At 39.7% G+C, this 23,860-nt stretch overlaps 1 protein-coding gene across 1 annotated transcript in view; it reads right to left on the bottom strand.

The window, feature by feature from the left end:
* Positions 1-22,196, bottom strand: part of ntrk3b (neurotrophic tyrosine kinase, receptor, type 3b) — a 257,195-nt gene extending 234,999 nt beyond the window's left edge. Inside the window, exon 1 of the mRNA XM_034679541.1 lies at positions 21,955-22,196. Coding sequence (XP_034535432.1) covers positions 21,955-22,196 — 242 coding nt within the window. The remainder of the gene's footprint in view (positions 1-21,954) is intronic.
* Positions 22,197-23,860: the final 1,664 nt, after the last annotated feature.

Raw genomic sequence — 23,860 nt, 5'->3', positions numbered from 1 at the left:
TGATGTGGACTCAACTCAGACTTGGACTTAACTCAGACTTGGTCAGACACTGGGGACTCCTCAAGACTAGACCCTGACTTGAGATCTGGTGACTCAACTACAACACTGGCATCTACTGAATGACTTATATTTGGAGATGTAAGAGAAAGGCCCTTAATCAGAATTAGGCGGTAAAACAGCATTTGACTTCTGGCATGCACTCAAACAGTCAAAAAAGCATAACTAACATTTCAGCATTCATGCAATTTCCAGTCATTGTCTGTCGCTAAAAGCTTGGCTGAACAATTAAAATCACTGCTCTCTTTGAGGCTCCACAGTAGTAACCTGTCTTTTTGGATGCATAAGTTCAATTTTGATTAAAGCTGTTGGCATTTATAGACTTAAAAGCTAGAAACAGTTTCTCATCTTTCTTATCCAGGCAGTCCCATCAGCTAAGAAAAGAAAAATGGATGACTGTTTGGGGATTGAGATACACTTGACTGCACTCAGAGGAGAAGTCTGTCTCTACTTAACTCTCTTGTTTACTGTGACATTTAAAGATCTTTTGACTTTTCTGTTTATTTTTCATTTCTCTGTCTGACGTTTCTTATCTCCCTTTTTGTTTTATCAGCCATTTCTGTCTGGCTGCTCTGACCTTTGACTTTTTAATAACTGGTTGCTTGTTTGGTTTGTGAGCTGAGAAATAGCATTTTTTCATTTTTGCTTTTGTTTTACTTCTTCCTCAAAAAGCCCACGCCTGAAGACAAAACTAGAACCATGACTGACTGTCTTTATTATTTAGTACTTAAATAAGACATGCTGACAAATATATGACAAATTATCTTATTTTTGCATCAAATGTTTATGTTCAGTGCCTGCTTTTTCAGCTCTTTCCAATGTGCTCCTTGTATCCCCGAGGAGTAAAATAGATTCATTAAAACATCATAATTATTTTCCTGCTCGCTCTGTAAGAGAGAACTGAGCACAGATATAATTGGAGTACCTTATGCATGCCCTGCAGGGTGGTAGAAAGTCAGACAACATTAACACATACTTGTAGCAACAACACTGAGAGGGAATAGATGTGGCAGTTAAACTCAAAGCTATCATTAAATGTAAATTTAGGCATTTTGATGAGACACTTTGCATGAAACTTACAAGGGTCACAGAATCCGAGTGGTTTGTTTTTTTCCTTTAACACATCTCAAAGAAAATAGTTAAGATTTTATGGCAAGTTTGTACATTACTGCTCAGCATTTTCTTTATTTGTACTGAATTGCTGCCCAAGATTCACAGATTGTTCACTGTTGACTGAAATGATTGTACTTACTGGAGTGCTTTTTATTTTAAAAATGCTTAAAACTTGTTGGTACAGAATAATATCATAACAAACTGAGCCGTCATAGCAGAGATAAATAGTGGAAGATTATGCACAACATGGAATTATTTCAGTGACTAAAATTATATCTCACACTTTGACTTTGAGACGTAAAACAATCATTAACACACAGGTAAGGGTTGTTGTTGATAGGCATACGATCTACTTAAGTTAAAGACAAAGATTGTGATTTGGATTTTAATAAGTATTGCTGTAAGTTCACTAATTATGTTGGGAATAGAAGACCATGAATTTAAGTTGCACCAGTAGAATAAGCAGTCTGTTGTTGGGGGTGATCCCAGAGGGGTTGAATGTCCCTGTGTGAAAACTTCCATTGCTTTCAGCAACATGCAGTTTCTCTTCAGATGTGGAGCTCCCTCTAGTACCATCTGTTATTCCACACCCTGCCAGCTACCCATACTGTAGTTGAGCTCAGCCCATGGTAGTGTTGACAGTTATGAGGTATGGACGAGCTCACGACCAATAACCAATGCTATTACGTCTATGTCATCTGGTTTCAGTGTTAAAACCATAGACTGTATAAAACATGGATGTAGTCTCGGGGATGTCACCCATTGGTCGCCATATTGGAAATGTTGACTAAACCTAATTTTGGTTAACCTAGAATGAGGCAAAGAAGTGGAGTTGAGGCAGGCCTTTGGCCTTCTTGTTTACATCTACAGTGTGCTCACCTATTCGTCAAATCAGCTGTCTGGGACTCCTAACTATAATATCTACAGAACAGATGAGTTATCAAAATCACCACATGTACAATGTGTATTAATAGAGAAATGAGCTATCCAGACCAAATTAGTTTTTTGCATCAGGCTGTGAACGTGTTTATTGTTGCTGTAAATATAGCATTGGCTTCATTTCTCCAGACAGAAAGTTGTCAATTGGTCAAAACCAAACAATAAGATACAGCTTCCAGAAACTACGATCCAGGGATACTTATCCTATCTTGAAGCATGTGCCCGCTTCCAAGCAACCCTTAGGAATGCCTTATGAGACTGAAAGGGTTGGACACGCTGGTTGGCCAGTCCCAACATCATTCCCTGAAATACTGGGCTTGTATGATTATTCTGCAAATGATCCACTTTTCAAAAAACTTTTTATAACTCAACTGAATGTTGTTTTGAATTCCGATGATTAAATACTTTCACTCGTGTGTATTGATAAACCTGTGAAGATTGCTGTTTAAGGCTGTATTTCTTGCTACAGTGCTAAAGTAAGCTTCTGTCAGTCTTCTCTTTTCACACTTTATTTTTTTCAGCAAAGGTGAGACAATCATCCCAACATGTGGGCTGCTTTTTGTTCAAGGATTTTGGTGGATAACTTTTCAGGTGATGGATAAAAAAATAGCACACATTCTTCCATTCCCTTTCTTCCTATCTATTTCCTCTGAAAGCAATTTTCTATTATTTTTGATCATTGTACTTAGAACCCTACAATTTCCTAGAAGAGATTGTTTTAGATATTTTATTTTTAAAAGAAAATTGGAGGGAGCAGGCAAGTAATGAAACATGTAACTGTGGTAGAAGAGAGACGTCTGAGACATTGGTTTATGAGTATTTAATGAACATACTGTATAGAACATTAGCCCAATTAGTGATGGAGTGGAGGGATAGAAAGATCCCCGTCATGCAAAAAGAGGAACATGTAGGGATGCCCCAAACAGGGAGTAGTCTCTTCAGTTCCCAGTAAAACAAAAATGTAAAAGGTATTAATTTGAAACACATGAAAATGGAAACTGTAGTTCCAGGATGATACACAGATATCACACAGCTTCTGCACCACACAGGCAAACAAACAGGTTTGTTTTCCTGTGAATACCACGAATCAGACTTCAGGGAAATAAAAGCAAAAGGTTAGGCTAAATTGTGTGTGACACTTCTCCACCTGAGTCCTCGTGCTAATTATATCTCCTGATAAAATTTGCATCTTCGTGTTCACGAAAGTCTCTGACAGGAGGAATTCACACCTGTGAGAAAGGTACACGGCTCACAGCTGGAATTAGATTCAGCCGATGTGATATTTAGCCAGGTGTCAAAATAACAGAATGCTGTTTTTTTTGCAAGAACACAGACGCTGGTTAACAGGGTGATAGTGAGCGGAGGTGTACTGTTTCAAGGAGTAAAACACACTCCAGTGTAGGAAAAAAGGCACTGAGACAAAACAGCACTCTGATCTCCTCAAAACAAAGGATCAAAGATTTTGGTGTTCAAAGGTTTTATTTATTTTAATTTCACCTCAAAGAGAGATGATTAAGTTAAAAGTGCATACATATTTGATTTGACTGGCCTACATTACAACTCTGAATGTTAAAAAATGGAATTATGACATTAAATTGACCTTTTGTGGATTTAAAGTAGCATAGAAAGAGAGCAGATGAACAATGTCATGTTATATTTGAAAATGTCCCCTTACAAGGCAATGGTAAGAATTGTTACATTGTTAATATGGAGTGTGATTAATCACAATTAACTATCAGTTCCAGAATTAATCAAGGTTAAAAAGTTAACTTCTTACATCTGTATGTCTCTAGTTTTCCATTTTCATTCCGACTAAAACACTTTCAGCTTGTTAAGACACCTGAACGTGAACAGGCTTCAGTTTGTTCAGATGTTTAGCTAGCAGTTTCAGATGTCATGATGTTGTCTAAATAATCCTGCGTATTTAAACTTTAGGCTGGCATATGCACTGCTGCTGCTCTGAGAATGATTTGTAATGGTGGACTAGAGAAGAGATGCAGTTTACATTGTCAGTATTTGACAGGAGGATCATTTCATTATAACACAAGGACTAAACCACTACATCTCAACATTTCTACCTATGTGAGCATATCAATAAACATCTGTTCTCTCCAATTGAGTGAAATGCAAGTAGAAGGGGAAGACTTAGCAAGTTCTAGCTAAATTCTGCCCAAATTTCTCTTCTTGTTTTCTGACTATGATGTGAAATGCAACACCATGGAGTCCTCATATACTCTAGTTCTCACAGCAGCCTACAGTGTCATCCAATTACCTCCAGAAGGAAAGAGAGAGCTGAGGGGGAGATAGAGCTCAAGGTTGTTGAATATTTGATTTGTTTGCCATTTTTCTCCCTGCTTTCATTTAAATAACTGCTTGTATCGCTCTCTCTCTCTCTCTCTCTCTCTCTCTCTCTCTCTCTCTCTCTCTCTCTCTCTCTCTCTCTCTCTCTCTCTCTCTCTCTCTCTCTCTCTACACACACAGACAACCACACTGTCTTTCTCTCTGTCTCCACACATACAAATACACTGTCAGTATTTATCAAACAAAAAATCTGTAACTGACGCCAATTCTGAGTGTATCGTGAGTCTAGGCCCCCAAAGGCCTGGGGGATGCTATTAGCTCTCAGTATATGTTTTCAAAGTGCTATTTAACCTAAATTAAGTCCAAAATGACCACAAAAAGAAGCAAAGCAACAACAAAGAGTCACAAAATTGCTGCAAGATTTTAAACTGCATCCAAAAGGACTTTGAGGAACTAATAAACTAAGCAAAGGGACAAAGCAACACCAAGAGACAGAAACAAACTAGAAATAGAGATAAAATAATAAATATAAATAGATAAAATATATAAAGACACAAAATAAGAAACGTATGACTTAAGAACAAAAAACACAGATGTGGTGGCTGTGAGCCTGTGTGTGTCTGTTTTTGCATGTATTTGAGAGATGGCACATTCAACAGTGTACCAATGATGGAGAACATGGTAACGTCTCTGGCTCTTTGGCCTCTTCAGGGCTGAATTGAAGCAGGTATGTGAAGAGATAAAGGTTACGATGATAAAGAATCCTAATTTCAATGCATCAGCCAACAAAGAGGTGAAAAGTTCCAACAAAGTTTTGCAAAACTGCAACAAAGAGCCACAAGTAACCACTAAGAGTTGTGTATCCTGCCCACACAGAGCAGGACACACACATGCAGGAGTGAAACAGATTACTGGCCCAAGCAGCAATCTGTACTAAACATCTACCCAAATGTAGCCAACTGCTCATTCAGGCCTCATTAAAACAACCACAAACAGATGCAAATGGATACAGAGACACAGAACAACTACTTAGAGATGCTGTTGACAATTTAGTCACACAATGACAACATTTTACAACCAAAAGACAGTGACCTTCTCCCTGGTGGTCTAGTGGTTAGCCCGGGTTTGATTCCTGGTCAGGGAACTAGCTCTTAGGGACGGCAGTAGCTCAGTACATAGGGGCTTGGCTTGGCAAGCATCCCCAACTGCTCGGGATACACTGGTTGTTGGCAGCATCCTCACTCTGACATCTCTCCCTGAGTGCATGTCCACTGCATGTTGTGCATACAATTGTATGTATATACACCAAACTGTGCATGTAGCATGACCAAAAAATAACACAAGTGGAAAAACTGAATTTCCCCCCTGGGGATTAACAAAGTATGTTTCTTTCTTTCTTCTGCATATACAAAATGACAAAGACACAACAATAAATAATAAATATACAGTGACTTAGAAGAGACACAGAAGAACACAAGAACAGAGTGATTCTTAGCCCAGCTAAGAGAACTAGAATGACAACAAAGAGGCAATATATTAATGAAAAAAATTGACCATTAGGTGATACAAAATAACTTAAATGAGCAACAAATGACCAAAAAGACAAATTAAACTCCAACAAAAAACACAGACCCATCTTCCGTGTCTTAAATCTGAGTGTCTTGTTATGGTGTAAGGGGGATGGAGGCCTTTGGAAATGTCCATTCAAAATTATTGCAGTCCATTATTGTCTTTTTGTTAGCCCATACACATTCAGTTTACATATGATTGTATCGATTAACTACTCAGGGCAAGTTATACTAAGGCTCTAAAAATACACAAATATATGAACTTCACTAAATTCTGCCCAACACGGAACATTTAGTCTCACACTCCAACTGTCTCCTATTTAAAATAACCAGAGGGGAACAAGTTGATCTTTCCAGTAACAATAAACACATTAGTGATGCTTGACAGGTGATGGCTTCCTCCGGAAATAAGAAGCCTCTGCAGTTCACAGTGTCAAATGTAGACAGCTGCCGCCGCAAGTCATTTCTCCTGACTGACGTGCCAACCGGTTTCTCCATCAAAGTCTTGTCAAAGAAGAGACATCCGTTTTCCACACGGAGGCTAATTTATCCAAAGCACCAAATTAGTTTGGTGTTGCTGCTAGTTATGCTGTTGTTGTTTAACCCCATGGACTCTGTTAACTCTGAGTAATTTAATAAGGGGAACTAGTGTGATAATAAATTAAACACCAACCTCTGTGCTTCATGAACTGCCTGAAATATGGGATGATGAAATTTGCTGAAATCGTCCGTGTCCTGACTATAGCAAGTAAGGTCAAAATGTGTCAAAAGTTTTCTCTTAGTGACCGAGCATTGTAAAACCAAAGCTATTTCAGAGTCTATTTTAAAATGATCATTGCTAAATCTTCAAAAGGACTGATCAAAAGAATGACAATAAAGCCTAAACACGTTAAATGGTTGTTCATTCTCTCCACAGTGCTGACCTGTGAGTGTAAGATAATTAGGGATGGCTTTTAAATTTAAAAAGTGTATTATAATCACCAACAATACAAATTTTCAATGACTAATAGCTGTGGGAAAGGCATGCTTATTTAATCCTTAGAAATTCAACAAAGATCTTTATATAGAAGCCCCTGCTGTCACATCCTCCATCATCCCTAAAGAACATCTGAGTCACTGCAGCAGCTACAACAATGTGTCCATTCAGCTGCATCAACAACGCAACCCTCTCCCTCTCTCTTCATTTCATATTTCGAGTACGACACTGAACTGGAATTCCCACATTACTAGCCCAAAACATAAGCTTAATAATAGAGAGCAAATGAGCCAAAGCATCCCTTACTAGTTTTTTTTAAATGCTTCTTTTTATTAACAGGCAGCTTCTGGTAATAGCATTATTTCATTATTACATGCCAGAAATATCAAAATGAGACAGAAGCCAGCGTGAATCATCAAAATGAAATAAAAAGCCTTTAACTAAGGCTATGTATTAGAATGTGACTTTCCTGCACTGTTTTCCTGCACACAGTGATCAGAAATTACATCTGTAAAAGCAACTGATAGAAAAGAGTGGTCTCTTTGAATACAGCAAACAGATACTAATACTGACAAAGACTAGACAAACACTGATATGTCTCAGCCCCGGCACAATGTGAGAGGACCAATCCAAAGTCAATAAAAAAGAAAAACAAATCTCTCTGTGATTTATTTTCATTTCACTTTTAGAGTAGAGCTTTTCTTGAATTGGTCAAAAGTAAGGTCAGCAGGCATCTTGAGACTAAATACTCAAATTTAGCCAGCAAAGAGATATATGTTTCAGACTTGACTATTTAAGATGGTCTATGGTTTTTATATTTTGTTTGTGTTTTTACATTTGGATTGCTGAAAAAACAAAAGGCTACAGTTAAACAGTCTAAGCTGATACCTATTGTTGGTGTACAGGTAATTATTGTTCAAAGAAAATGCCCTTATTTGCTGACTTGATGAGAGTCAACGTGAGAAGACTGATATCACCCTGCATCCATGTGGTGTCGGACACTTTGAAAAAATTAGTGTCAAAGTTGGAAAATGCATGTGTATTACTGCTCAAAACAACACCAACTCAGAAGCTCGATGAAGAACTTGATGACCGACTTACAGACATAAAGTTTTTGTCTTCAACATGTTGGGCAAACAATAGTAAACCATATCCTACCTAATGTAACTAATGCTTTTTAACAGATGTCAAGGAAAATCAATTTTATTCCATGGTTCTTCTGATCTGGTCCTTTTGCTCCTCATTGTCACAGAAATACTGGGAACAGCTATTGCCATAGTTTAAACTCTCATAATAGTGACATTCAACACATCTTCTTCATAGCATCAGTGTTATCTGTTGTTGTTGTTGTTGTTGTTGTTGTTGTTGTTGTTGTTGTTGTTGTTGTTGTTCTTGTATCAAAATTCCAGCTTTCTGAAGTGAGAGCATGTAAACACACCAACTCGTAAGCCTGGCTCTCTCTTGACTTGTGTGCCTAAAAGCAACTATACAGCTCACAAATGAACACTTAAATTCCATAACATGAGTCTGGTTCTGTTCGAGGTTTCTGCCTGTTGAGAGGACTTTTTTCCTTGCTGCTGTGACTAGCTAAATACTGTGAGGTGCAATGGTGGATTAAGATGAGATAAGATCGAGTCCTGTCAGAAACAGGGGCCTGGATCTTATCCTGTATTGATGTTGGGTCTTTGTTAACAATTTCACATAGACTATGGTCTAGACCTGCTATGTTTGTAAAGTACCTTGAGATAAAGTTTGCTGGGATTTGGCGCTGTACAAATATTGATTGATTGATTGATTGATTGATTGATTGATTGATTGATTGATTGATTGATTGATTGATTGATTGATTGATTGATTGATTGATATACCTCATATAAAGAGCAAGTCAAAATATGGAGCGGGAGGATGATTGATTGAAGCAAGACTTTTAACCTGAGGACAACCAGATGCTGTATGGAAAACAAAAACCTTTAGAATGACACATTATTTTAGCTCAAATGATGATCCTTTGTTTGTGCCTATCATTTTTATTAGGACAACTTTTTCTAGATGTTATGCTAAGCTAAGCTAAGCTTGGGATGTTTCACTGTAGCTTTATATTTAGCACACAGATAAGACTTCTATTGACATCCTTATCAAACTCAGGAAGTGAGCCAACAGCCTTAGAGTATTCAAGTTTGAAATGCATCTGCAAATCTGTTCAGATTGACAGTTACGCCGACACATACAGAGCTGATGTTTTATTCAGTAAGCCGTTAGCTCGTATGGGCTTCTTTTTCAAGGCTTACTTTATAGATTGCTTTCGACATATATGCCATGGTTTTTAAAAAGTTTGGGAACTACTGGACTTCTATGTAGTGTTTAAAATGGTGAGAGGGGAATATGAGAACTGAAGTCTGTTTTTCTATTATAAAGCATATTAGAGCAGAGCAATATGAGAGAGGAGAAAGTGATTCAGCAGGAAGAAAGAGGGATGTCAGGCACTTCTAAAAATGATGAGATTTTTAGCTTATGAGGAAGATGGAGAGTGACTGTGATATTTTGTCAGGAGTATCAAGGTCATTGCACCAACAGGGAGCCAGTAGGAAGGAGAGCTGAGTCCCAGTGGACCATTTACTTTTAATGTGTCCTCATCTGCCTCCACACAAAGCTCTGTCGGGGTCTTAAAAAACCCTCCTGGTGCTGTCGACTGAGGCTCGGCCACCGACAGCCATCGGCTCACTGAGAATGATCAGTGAGTGCGGCTGAATGGCCTGCCAAGTCTATAATGTTTTGATGTAGTGCAATACGCACAGATAGTCACCCAGAACATAGCAAACACAGATATCAAAGCATCTGAGATAATCAATAAACACAGGCGGCTACAGTGCTCAGTGAGGGACAAAATATACATCTTTCTGCCTTCTGGGAAATATGAAAGTACATTTGTGCTGCAATGCTTTTTCCTGTTCCCGCTGCTGTTGCTGATGTTTGCGGTCAAATCTAAACAGCCAGGATTGTAGAGAGCCATTAATTTATCATGAGTGTTTACCACCCAAACAGCGACACACATATTGCCTCAAATAGATCTCATTTGTACAGATGGAGAACTGATGGATGGATGAGGGCAGGCGAGGGCGGCTCACTGTGAGCAATGATTTGCTTTGCAGGAACAAAGAAATGCCAAAACATACAACAAGTACTTTTCAAGTTTTTAAATATTTTTTTCCATGTCACAGAAGCTGCGGCCTAAAAATGTTTCAAGCTACTGATGAAAATAAAAATAATTTTCTGGTGCACTACTGAGAAAAGCTTGAGCACACATGTGACCCTGAACAAAGCCACCTGAGGTCACACTGATACAAAAAGAGAAACACTGCTATGAAATAACATCCATCAACATGCAAACTCTGCAGCAGAACATGGCTAAAGCTCAGTGAGAACAAAGAGAGCTGCATTATTCACACAGCCCTGCCAGTCAGTGCCGGCATGGAGGACAGTGGGGTGACTCCTCCTACTTGATAATACATGATGATTGATGTTTTCAGAATCACAAAACATCCCACATGAATTATAAGCAGGGGGTTTATTAGGAGCCAGGAGAGAGAGAGAAGGGAAAGGTGGGGTTTGGTGTCTGTGGTGTCGGGAGGGACTCGGCTCGGGATGTGATGGACACTGTGGAGGTCAGACAAAGATCCTAACCTGGGAGGGGGTTATCTCGGAGGAAATTAATGGTGTGTGTAACCGACCGAGAGAAGCCAGGGAGGAGAGGGAAAGAAGAAGGATTTAGTTGTAATGCTGCTTTCAGAGTGGCTTCACTGAGCCACCAGCTACATGTTTAAACATGATTAACTCTAATAAACCTTCAGTAAAGCCACCTGATTAGACCTCAAACTGTTTAAATTGTGGTCACCAGGAGACACAAACAGCAGCCGGCACTTGATAATTGTTGTTTAGAGGTGAGAAATCATGTAGCACATTATAAATAGCGAAAAATAGCGAAAGCGAATGCATGTAAATAGATGTAAATTGATGAGCTATGCACGAGGGAAACATTTCTGTTGTGTTTATTTCATGTTTTTATGCTACCACGGAACAAATTGAGGCATAAATAGGTAGATACACTTTTTTCAGCTTCCTTCAATCTCTCAAATTCGACAGATATAGAGTCAGTGTTGCCCACAGTGGCAACACTGACTCATAATCTGTTGTATAAAAGCTGAAGCTCAACTAAATGTCAACAGAAAGCCTCTGGAAGGCGGCTGCAAGGCTTTAAAGGGTTTTTCTAATCCTGGCTGAAACAGCAGGGCCCTCAGTATTTCTCACCCCTCCGTCCTCAATGCATCTTTTGATTGTTGGAGGGGGGGGAAGGTTCCTCATTGGTATGCATCCTTTAAGGCTGAGGGCTGCCTGCAGATGTGGGAGTTGAACTGAGGTGGGGGCGTGGGAGAAGATGGGTTGGTCACATGGTCAGGACTTCTCACAGCACCCCTGCACGTAGAAGATCTGAACCAAACCACCGCTCTCTTCCCCAAATCCTCAGATGGCAGCCGTGACCTACTTTCCACAAAGACAGGCTCATGCAAACTTGATGATATGCTTATAACGGAGGAGGCCGTCGTGCTCTGCCTGAGGTGAGGCTGGTGATGGGAGCAGGGGGTCTGCATGGTGAGGTAGGACGTGTGTTAGCAGCTCTATCCTTGGTGGTTAAACGACAGTCGTGGTGCAGACACCACGGGACAGGATGCAACAAGGTGTTTGAAAGCTGCAGATCATCTAGACATCATGAGCAAAGCGCTTCATTTCACACTCATTTTATCACCTAAGACAGGACAATAATTAATGAATAAGTCTTTGTAGCTCTCTGCAAAAGCTATGATGACATGTTGTTGTATCTACTCTAAATTAAATACTGCAAGAGACATTTCTAATGTACTCTAGTTCCCCTAGAATAGAAAGCAGACATCATCCAATCAAGTATTCTAATATTGCTTAACAAAATCTTTAGAACTTCCAAAAGCATAAAAAATATCAGTTTTATTTTTTTTTTTATTTAATTTTTGGTGAAGATGAAATGCGTCCAAAGCACAGAGAATCAATACTGGCAAGAACCAGAAGTTGGCGTCAAATCTCTGGCCACATTCCTAATCTTGTTTACTTATTCTTTGATAATTTTTTTTATTTGATGAAAAGAAATCGTTTCCTGGTTTAAGCTGTTTAATTGAGCCAAAGTTTTATTTTGTTTAGATGCCCTTTCACATTTAAGAGTTTCAGAACCTGAAAGATCATTCAAGCACTTCCAGGACCATCTCAAAGTTAATTGACTGATCATCAGTCATCTTGTAAAAAGGTCCTGTTGAGTCTACCTTGCAGGTGGGGTGCAAGTGAATTAGGACATTGGTAAAGGGTAACATCAGACGGCCCGCTGCTTTTAGCAAACCTTTGCTTTAATCTTCAAAAGACTAAAATGTAAGGCTGGTTATCAATCAAATGATACAGACACAGTGTGTGTACGCTGTGCAGAGCATTGATACATTTCAATTGTACTGCACTTTTAGTGTTGCAATTTTTGTTTCGAGGGCAGCTGATGTTTAAGACAAATCAATAATCTTAATTCTGCAGTTTTAATGCTTTTATTTTCATTTGTTTACTTTAGGGGAGAGGGCTCTGTAGATAACCCTCCTACCCATTAAACCTTCTGAATGGTTAACAGGAAGGAATCATGGACTTCATCAAATGAGCACCCAAAAGGTGTCCAGCAACATACTAGCTAATGATAGAAACAGCTGGGCAGGTAACCAAACCTCAGCTCCTCAACTGGCGTCTATTTTCAGCTGCTGGAATCTATAGGTACTCGTAAAAATCCCACATCATGTACGTTATGATTGGTCAAACTCTAATCCCATTTACTCCTGTCATTTATGAGATGTTGTTAACACAAACCTAAATTTTGCCCATTTATGGAACCAAACTCAAAGCATACTACTTCCACGCTCTGGTTTTACCAATTGAGGAGTTTCCCTGTTAAAAATATTTGCTTAGAGGAAGACATGCTCATAGCTCTCGTAGTGAGTTATCAAAAATAGTCGTGTTTTGGTTGCAACCCTGGAGTACCAGCACTCATGAAAATCAAATGTTTGCCAGCCCTACTCAAAAGTCCATGACACAACCAGCTCACGAAACACTCCCCTTGAATATGAATACAAACATTAAATTAAGGACATAATGGAGTGTGATTTTTTTGCTTTTCACTGGTTTAGATATAAAGCAAATATCCTAGAACGATGTCAGACAGTTAAAAGGCCCTGGGTATTGTTTTTTGTGAGCTGCTAACAAAGGCTAACTGAGGTTTAGCAGCAATTTATTTGGGCCGTCAAAATGATAGCAACACAAGTTAAAGTGGATCACACAAAGAAACCCCAGCAGGCTTGTAAAACCCTTCACCCCAACAAAGTTACAAAATGTAAAAAAAAAACACACATAAATGAAAACGACAGAGAAAAATGTCACGGTGACAACAAAAAATAAATCAAGATGACAAACAGACACAGGTGAGCTGGGCATCAGAGACTGAAAAACACAATAAAAGTGCACACAGCAGGAAGAGAGTGATGATGAAGACGTGAATAAAAAGGAGATAGGTGGCGATTGGGTAAAAAGAGTAACAGTGCACTGAGAAAGATTTGTATGTTTCAGTGTTTGAATGCTTATTGATGGCGGGGACACACACTCTGTACGTCCAGCTGACATCACAGATGGGGGGGCGGACAACAACCGTATGACTGGGTTCCAGTTCACTGAGCCTCAAACACAGACAGTGAAAGCTGCTGCTGTGTTACCCATCAATGTTTATCAGCCTGTATTCAGAATACCTCAAAATCATACAGTCTCTAAGTGTGTAATTAAACCAGAGAAATAGTTTTAGATTTTAGGGATCACTGTGTTAGGGAGGTATATCACATTTCCCCCCTCATGGGTATCTCTCTCATCATTTATTTCTCTCTTAATGCCAAGATAATTTCAAAGCCTTTATTCTGCAGCATACTGAAGCACTGAATTGATAGTTTTCGCCCCTTAATTATGGCCCTGAGGCTAAGCTATAAGCATATTTTATGGCACTCTTTTTAGCCAAATTGGATTAAAGGACGAGCGTGGGAGAATTTCCGTGTCTGCTGAAAATATAATGTATTATATTCATAAGTATTTTTTCATGATACTGTAAAATAAGAATTGACTTTGTAACTTTAGAATGAGCATCTACATTGATATAGTGGGCAGGTCTTATCAATTAAGTCCAGCATGTGACTCTGCCGTATCTAACAGTGCTACTCAACACTCGCTCAGGAGCGTGACTCTGCTGTATTTTACTGGTTTAGTGGGATGCAACGTTGTCAGTTAATTGCCTGTATATGTGCATGTTTAATGTATGTTTATGTGCAGGATTGAAATCAGTTAACAGTTGTGGCAGCTCTCCCATTTATGTAGGACCTGCTGTTCTGTGTTCCTTCTGCCCCTCAGCTGGTTCTGCGTTTATCTCACTGCAGGTCGCAGGCGGGTGGGGTTTCGCCGCACCTGGAAGTGCCTGGCCAGTCTCCCAGGTGTAAAATCTCAGTTAGTCACACTCCACACACCCAGCAACAAACAAACTGATTTATTGATGCACACATCTCGTCCCCTTTGTTCAGTTTGAGTTATTGTCACTTGCTTCTGTAATAAACTTTTGCATCGTTTCACTGACCGTGTGTTTCCCTTCTTTTTGTCATGTCCTGTGAGTCGGGTCATGACAAGGAATAATTCCAAACGTGTAATGGTTTAGAAAGAGTTGGGTTGAGTCACTACAGCTTCAGAAACAAACCTCCATAATTTTGTCCAGATTCTCTCAATGACAGCTTTGGACAAAGACATGGATGTACTGGCAGGAGCAGAGACTGACTGAAACATCTACTGACTGATATAAGCCAATAGTACTATCACAGATAGCTGTGTTGCTGTATTTCATTGTTAATATGTGCTGATTATTTTCCACTTTTTAAGCCCAACAGGCTCTCAGCAGATGGCTGTTCAACATGAATCTAGTTCTTCTCAAGGTTTTTGCCTGTTAGAAGGACGTTATGAATTAGCTATCCAATTAAAAATTGACTGAGTGATTGATAAAGCATATAACAGAAAAAAAATACACAGAAATGCTTACATCAAGTAGCTTGTTAAACAGAGAACCATCTACTTACAAACTTTCTTCACTATCTGCATCACACGCAAATGACCAGATTGTGGTAGAATTGTTGACAGTGTATACAATGAAACATAAGAAAGCTACCTGTTCGAAAACACAATAATTTCAGTACCTTGGCAGAGTAATTTTGGGTTCAAATCTGAGCAGTCTACATAGAAAAGCTCCAGTTAAATGATGCACAGCAATATAGCTAATCAATGATTATCCATTCTTCAATCTCTATTCAATCATTCTCAAAAAACTCACATTGGTTGGTCTCTAAATGAAAGATGGCCATGATAAGTGAAAAAGGAGCAGCAATTTGGGAAATGTAGGTTCAATAGTGACAAAAAGTTGAAGATGTTGACCTCCACAGCTTCATTTTAAACCATTCTTCTTTTTCAATTTGTCTCCTGAAGGTTTCTGAACTTTATGGAAATGAAGCGGTATATCACTGGAGTGCTCCTATAAATACACAATCCTATCGTGCAAAGGTTCCTTTTCATTGTGGGGTCAACATGTACTCAAGCTCTCTAGCAAAGACTCTCTGTTGAACAGGAGGTACTCCACATCTGACAATTTCACTGAAATTCTATAAAAGTCTACTTATCAATTCCCATTCAGAAGCCTTATGCAACAATTACAGAGCAGATATTTGGATGTGAAGTTGCTATTGGCCGCAGTCACACACTTATGTGGGCTGCACTGGAGGTTTAAGAGGGAGAGAAAACGTTGCATTTATGTAATACAGTATTGCTCGCTGTCTGAACCAGGGGACACTCTAAGCCCACACGAGTCACCTATAAGCAGACCTTGGAAACATTGGTGTATGAAACAGGTTTGTTTGGCAGCAGCTAGCTGGCAGGTTTCATATTAAATGTGTAGCTGAAGGTGTCCACAGATCGATTGTTTCCAGCAGAGCTTAGCTGTTTTGAAATTTAAAAAGGAAGAAAGAGAAAGAGAGAGATCACACTTCTCAAGCAAGTTTAAAGGGAGCAGGGTACTCGGCATCAAACCATGATTTCTTGGCCTTTGTTGGATACAATGGTTATTGAATTACACAAGAAGTAAAGCTGTGGATGGATGCTTCGAAGCTTTGTCCTTTAAGATCACACCCTATCTCATGATACTGTTTTGTGACATATTACAACCAAAATTAGCTCTTTTTTTTCACATGAAGGTCAGAGATCAGGGTCAGTCACAGCCTTTAGTTCAGCATGGCTGAAATAAAACCTGATTAATTCCACAACATGAGTTCAATCACCTGAAAATGTCACCTCCTGCACACAGAAGATTAATCACGAAAGAACCAATATTATGATGCATTTTAAAGGATAGCTTACATCCTTGGAAATGCGAAGGCACAGACTTTTATAAGATTTTAGAGATATTAAACGATAAATTTCAAGCTGCATTTGGCAAAGCAGATAAACAGTAAACTGCTTAAGAGTGTGGAAGTCTCAGTTTGTTTGCAGATAAACAGATGGCAATTTTACAAGTCTAATAAATCTCTGTGATTGAAAACAGAGTTGACATTGAGGAGGCCAAAACTACAATCGTTTTGGAAGAGGATTCTCATTTAAAAGGCAAATGGAGGACTTCTGATTTCAACATTCGAGTTTAGAGAGAGCAGTGAATACTAATGACTGTAATAATCAAATCAATTACTGTCAAAATAAGACATACTCTGGAATGACAGAGGAAATCAAAGGGTACAGGGACTCTGTCTGGATGGATGGATGGATGGATGGATGGATGGATGGATGGATGGATGGATGGATGGATGGATGGATAGATGGATGGATGAAGATGGATGTATAAGGTTGGAAAATTAGAAGATTTTGGATGCTTTTGGGTCTTATAACTAAATCATGGACAGTTAGTGGAAAGTCTCTCTTCACTGAAAAATGTGAATTTTTGGACATAACTTCTGCTGAAGTTTCTGTGAGCTCACATCAAATCTGGGTCATAAATCAGACAGCCAATTATGCTAAAAATCCAGCTTACATGATTAAGATGGTCAAACTAGTGCTCATTAACTTGTCCAACATCCAGGGTAAACTTTTCATAGATTGTGGATTTCAACTGAGGAAGAATGAGTCCCCTCTTTTTTTTTTAAGAAATCAAACTCATCAGATAAAAAATAATTTTCAAAACACACGAATATAATTTTGGTTGTGACGTGTCTTGAGAGATATCTTTAAATATCACCAATAAACCATAAATTCTGTATAAGATCGTGATGTGCTTTATTGTCTTTTATATCAGGGCTGTGTTTAATCCTTGATTCTGATTGGTCAAAACACCATAATAGTGGTGATTCATTCTCAACAGCAAAAGAGACAACCTGATCCCACACATCATATCAAATCAATCTGTGTGAAAGTGTCAGACACATTTACCCTCTGCCTGTAGACACTGTGGCAAAAGTGTTAGTGTCTGTCTCAGGCTGGTCTCGAGTGTCGGTAAATCAGGACAGTTAGCAGGAACAGATGTAGGGGCAGCCTGAGTAGCTGCTGGACTCCAACATTCTCTGATAGAGAAAAGTGGAACAACATCCTGTCCTGTAATGCAAACAACGGCAGCGGATCTGGGGAGAGCATCTTTGAGCTGCTGATCAAACTCAAACCATCGGTGGTAGTATTAATAACGATGTTAAAAGTCTTCTTATTTGCCTTATTTCTGTCTCATGCAGCAAAGCTCTGAGAAGGAGGGGAGCTGCATGAGACAAAAATGTCAAAATATTCCTACAGAAGTCCTGTTCACCTTGTCTAATGTTACCTATGATGGAAATTTTCAATTTAAAACAATTCATTGATTAAACAGGCTAATGGTTTTACTTGACGGTAAACAGAAATGTTCAGTTTAATGTTACCCCTTCATGCAAAGAGCCTAATAAGAATCTGTTGCCATGGAAGCATTACAGGCCGTGGAATCAGAGGGACTGTTCTGTTGTTTTACTGTATGACTAAATCATTTTTCAAATCAATACACTCATCAATATTTACTTCTGTTAATCAGGGTCCTGCTCACCCTATCTGGATTCTTATTTGCATAACCACCTGCTCACTATAGACTGTCCCTTATGCCATAAAGACAAAGAAACTATCCCTAAAAATATAGACTAAAACACTTACATGGGTTAAGCTCATTATGGCTAAACTAGAAGTCTACCTGTTTCATGGAGATACCTTGTAAGCATGTGATTTCCTGTAAAACTCAGACTGTGCTGTTCTCTTAAGATGTTTAAGTCCTCAGATATTTAATTGGGAATGCTCTCAGCATTTTTTTTCTCTGTTACTTCATGAAGATAACAATTCAGGGCTGCAGTGGCTCTCTGCAGATTCTATCTAATATATGCAAATAATATGTTTGTGACTACAGAGAGGTCCCTGTAGGGATATTATTAAAAGAGAACATTTTATCCCCATTAATCTGTTCTATTGCTGCAGAAAAGCAAAGACACAGATCAAGTTGTTCCCATATAAGAAGCAGAAATGCCTCCTATACAGTGAAAATGCTTAATCTGCTGTGAGTAACTATGCCTGTCAGTGCACTGGACAGATACCATATTTTACAATATATTAATAAATTATAAAATGAAAGCTTCCACTAGAGTTTTTGGAGTGACAAGAAGGAAGTGTTTACAGGTCAATTATTGTGTGATGATGGGCAAAACAATGCAATAGCAAAATAGTCCAGTGCTGTTTGAAAGTGTTCAAAGCTAGCCAAATGACAGCAGTGCTTGTCAATCACACATTTCCAGGAAATACTGTAAAAATAAAGTTAAGACAAGAAAAACTAAAATACAAATTAAAACATTTATCTTATACTCTCCAAAGGATGTCAGGAGGAACTGTGAACTGCACTGTTCTAACATTAACTTAGCATCTTTTTACGTCATTTGAATGAACAGAGCCAAGCCATAACACAATGATAGAATACTTGCTCTTTTCAGGCTTAGGAGTATATGTTAGAGCAAAGTAATAATATGTATTTTTTATTCCACTGGTACTAAGAGGGTACTCTATATTGGACAATACCAAAGTCCAGGCATCAGTCAAAGAGAGACTATTACCTTAAAGATGAACCTTTTACTCTTTGACCTAGCTAAGTCCCTGAAATGGGTCTAACAGTTTAACACTTTGTGATGGTGGGCGTGTGGGTGTGGGATGGATGTACTCAGGAGCAGAAGAGATGAGGAGAGAAACAGAGGTGGTTTGGATCTAAATATATATTGGAGACGTTTTAGCAGTTGACACCACAGAGCTGCCTGCACAGATTGGACTGACACTTTAGCTTCGCCTTACAAGCTACCCTCTCAGAGGTACTAAAAAAGAAACAGGAAAACAAAATGAGGCCAAACGTCATCAGCAAAGGTGGAACGGCTGATTGGATTCTGCAAAGAAACGAGCACCTGCAGTCAGAGCTGCACTTACACAAACCAGTCACATGCTACAGCTGCTCTCAGAAAGCCGTCTTTTCTTCAAGTATCACAGCAAGGCCTTATCTCATCCACTTCAAACACTGATGCCTCTTGTGATGAATCTCTAATGTGAGAGAACTGGAAAACTATTATCTGGACTTGGCAGATTTCTTTGGCTGGCCAATCGCACTGCGGTTCCTGCAGGGAGCCCTCGCTCTAGTTTTCAGGCTCCGTAAATTGTCCCCACGTCTCCCTGTTTCCGCTGCAATGAGCCAGATGCAATTTTTGTTAGCAAAAATTAGACATCTAAGACCTTGCAATGAGAGAGGGCAAAATTTGTACTATATATGGTCTCCATCCTGGATGCTACAACTATGAATATTGCTTATTATACCTTGAGAGCATGAGTATAAATGAGCACCAAGCAAATACCGTCTAATGGTTGTTGGACTAACATATTTTTAGATGTGGTACAAGTAGCTATGTGCAATGTTTTAAAGCCAAACAAGTAATTTGATTACATATTAATACTTCTAAATAATGTAATTGCCATATTAATAACACAACCTATGCGGACAGTTGTTGTATTTATGTTAAAAATCGGAATAATAAGTCATGTTTGTGTGTTTTCAATGTATAAATTCCTCCCTTAGATGTGACATTGGGAGGCGTAGTGTGATAGGCTGTCATTGAGCTGCTGGTGGTGCCGGGTGGAGGTTGCTGTCCATGCTGAGCAGCAAGAAAACAAGTGAGGGCCTGCTGGCGAAGGGCCATGAAATGCACAATTACTCCTGGCTCAATCGCATTAGGCCTTCTCAAAGGCAAAAAGGCAATCGATGTGTGACTTATAGCTTATTATAAAGTGAATTCTGGCATTTTGAAATTAAAAGCCAAGAGATGGGTTATTCTACTGTTGATCGCAGATAATAAGGGAATAGATAAATGACAGGAATTTGAAGAAGCAGGCTTTACAGAGTTGATATCTCCATTTTGGGGTCAATCTGAGGTCACACTAATCCCTTACAGTGTGCTCTGGACTTTGAACCTTCATCTCCTTTGCTTTTAGCGTCTCTAAGCGACCTTATTCTGGGCCTCGTTTGACTAAAAACCCTCTCTGATAAAACAGTCACGTAAATGGCTCCAGTGTTGTAACACAGAGCTCTTCATTCCCTCTGTATAAAGGGGGTACCAGGCTACCCTCTAGTGGCCCGGCTGAGCGATGAACCGTGTCACAGAATAAGTTGTTGTCTCCCTCACACGGATAAAAGGGTAAACCGGATACCCCCCCCCCCTCCCAAAAAAAAAAAAAAAAAAAACACTGACTATAGGGAAGAAAAGTCCTTAGCGGCGTGGGACGACGGAGGGAAGCCGTGCGGGGAATTCCAGCGCGTAAAGTGAACGGAGGATGTTTATACTCTATATGCAAATCAACCTCATCGACACCAGAGGTCTTATTTTAAGGCCCGGGCTCTGCTTTTTTTCTCCTGACTTTTCAAGAAAGAAAGCTTTGATGTTGGCAGGAAGGATCGATGCCAGATAAAGAGAGAGAGGAGGGAGGAGGAGGGGGGAGAGAGAGGGAGGATGCAGAATAAAAATGTACTTCTCTTCTGTGGTGTAAGGGGGGTGGGGGGGTCTACCGTCATCATGTGTTTAAAGCAAACCCTTCATGAATTCTCTGACACCACGTCCATCTCTTTGGTGAAGAAAAAAGCCACAAGTGACGTTTTCACCACCCTCCCCGCATCTCCCCTCTCCGTCTCTCTCATGCGCTCGAGACCCCCGCCATCATGTGGACATAATAAAGTTTGTCGGGTCGCATCACGCTCTCAGAGGATGCGGGCTGAAATGTAACTGGTTGACCTTACTGCACCGCTTATTTCTGTTTCATTTAGCACAATCTGTCGGAGCAGTTGCTGTACACGCGCGCGGACGGGAGGCGAGTGAATGGCTGATCTGCGCCTCTCCGCAACATCACCCTTCTGTCGGTTTTGGCCGCGCACAGGCCTGCGGAGCCGCTGCGGAGGGGCAACTTTATGAGGACACACGCACGCAAACACACTGAACAATTATCTCACTGCTCCTATATCCAGACACAAGATTAAGTAGTTTGTTGCCACGTCTTAAGGTTGCAGAGGATTTTTTTTCTCTCGCTGTGCAAAGGAGACACGAGACAGAAAACGCGCATTTGCACCCACCATTATCAAACACGGTGTTACAAAAACAGACTGATAGAAGTGCATAAAGTCTAAAAATAGGGAATAATCCCCCAACAACTCAGATCAGCGCAAAGGAAAGCAACAGACACCCAAAAAGCGCAGGCGCCCCAAGGAGGACGAGATTAATTAATGATTACAAAATAAAAGGATAATCCGCATTTACTTACATGGAGCTGATGTTTTTGAATAACTCTGCTATGTCAACGCTGGTCCCATTGCTTCCAGTGTCTTGCAGCGCCAATAAAGGGAAAAACCTGCCGTTGTCGGACTTATTGCAATATATCTCTGTTTGAGAGCAGCTGCAGGTCGGCGGGCAGTCCAGCATGGAGCTCAGATAGTCCTGGAAAACACTCATCAGAAACAAAACCCTCCACCAGCAAATCCGGATCGAATGAAACCATAGATCCATGTCTCCGGGCGGATACGGTCGGAGAAGAGGTCCCGATGATGTCCTCTGGGTTAGAACAGAACAGGAGAGAGGAGAGGAGGAAGAGTAGGAGGAAGGAAGGAAGGAGGAGGATGGTGGTGCGTCTGTACAGAGGATGCTCTATGTAAGCGGTTCTGCCGGGGATGGATGCTGTAGTGTCCTTGCGCGTCAGCGATTGGGTGAAAAGGAGAGAGGGGGTGAAAAAAAGAAAGGAAAGACGAAACAAAAAAAACGGAAATCAAAAATAAGAAAGCGAAATGATGAGTGGCTCCGCTCGTCCTTTCAGCCTAAGATACATGGTGTTTCGCCGGAATACCGCGATGCTGCTGCTTCTGCTGCTGCTGATGTCGTCTCTCTCGCCGAGCAGGACCAGGACGACTGGCTGGAGAGCTCACAGACACTAAATGAGAAGTTGAAGCATCAAGTCCCTCCTACCGGCTACAGTCAGACTGACACCTGCACAAACTGCAGGCGATCAACTGTGATTAGATTATTATGAGAAAAGATACACAGTAACCCCATCAAAATACAGAGAATAACGTCAGCATATGAGAGGATCTTTACTCTGATAGCTAATAAAATACAATATAAAGTAAACCTTATTCATTTATTTTGGAATATATTTTAACCTGAATGGTGTACAAAATTGACATCAAAATGCTGGCTACATCAAGTTGGGTTAACAGCACATACACTTTATTATAACCCCCGCCTAGTTTTTTAGTATTGACTGTGATCAAAATAAATGTCACTTTTGAAGACAGTGGTTGACAGTAATAAACCCCATGCGTAAATACATCTCAAGTCTTTAGCCTGCTTAGAGATCACTGGAGTGGTTTAAAAAAGATTGAAATAGACGTTTTTCTGCAAGGTCCTGTGTTGCCATTTAGACATGGAAGGAGCTTCCCAGTGCAATTAATGATGTGGTGGCTATGTCAAGAAATCACCCAGAAAATCAGCAAAGAGGACAGATTTGTGCACATGCATTCAAAGTTTGAAATGCTATCAGTGGTGAATATAAATTTTGATTGGGGGAAGAATATATAGACAAACATTTTTTTAAATTTCCTTTTGATTTTAGTATTTTTAAAGATGTTTCCACTTTGAGATTAAAGTCTCCTTTCTGTCTCCAAATGGGGTAGAAAATAAAGTGTTTTTGAATTAATTAGGACTGTCACAATGTACCAGTACTGATGATAACCATACCTGTCTTTTTATTTTTTTTTGAAATATTGATATTGTGAAGAGGCAAAAAAAAGAGCATATAGTAAAACCGTGTAACTAACTGGTTCATAGAAGGGGGTTGGTAATGGTTCTTTCACTGGTTGCCAACTGCCATAAAATTAAGGGAAAATGAAGAAGCAGCAGCATCATCATCAGCTGGCCTCTATCGCTGTTTGTGGCTACTAATGTAGCGCAAACCATGTCAGAGGAGATGACAGATGAAAGTGAGGCACTCTACCTGCACTCAAAAAAGTTTCTTCACTATATTTTGGAGTATTTGGATTTGGTCAAAACAATGCCATGCATGTCATACGCAGATGATGGTGAGTTTTCTTTGATTAAAAGTTTTTCTCAAGGGGCTGTGGATGCAGATATAACATTATTTTGAGCATCATAAGTAATAAGTGATCAATTAGAGAATT

The sequence above is a fragment of the Notolabrus celidotus genome, chromosome 3 (assembly GCF_009762535.1).
Source record: "Notolabrus celidotus isolate fNotCel1 chromosome 3, fNotCel1.pri, whole genome shotgun sequence".
NCBI lineage: Eukaryota > Metazoa > Chordata > Actinopteri > Labriformes > Labridae > Notolabrus > Notolabrus celidotus.
Note: the sequence above shows the minus strand (reverse complement) of the source record. Positions and strands in the feature narration are given on the sequence as shown.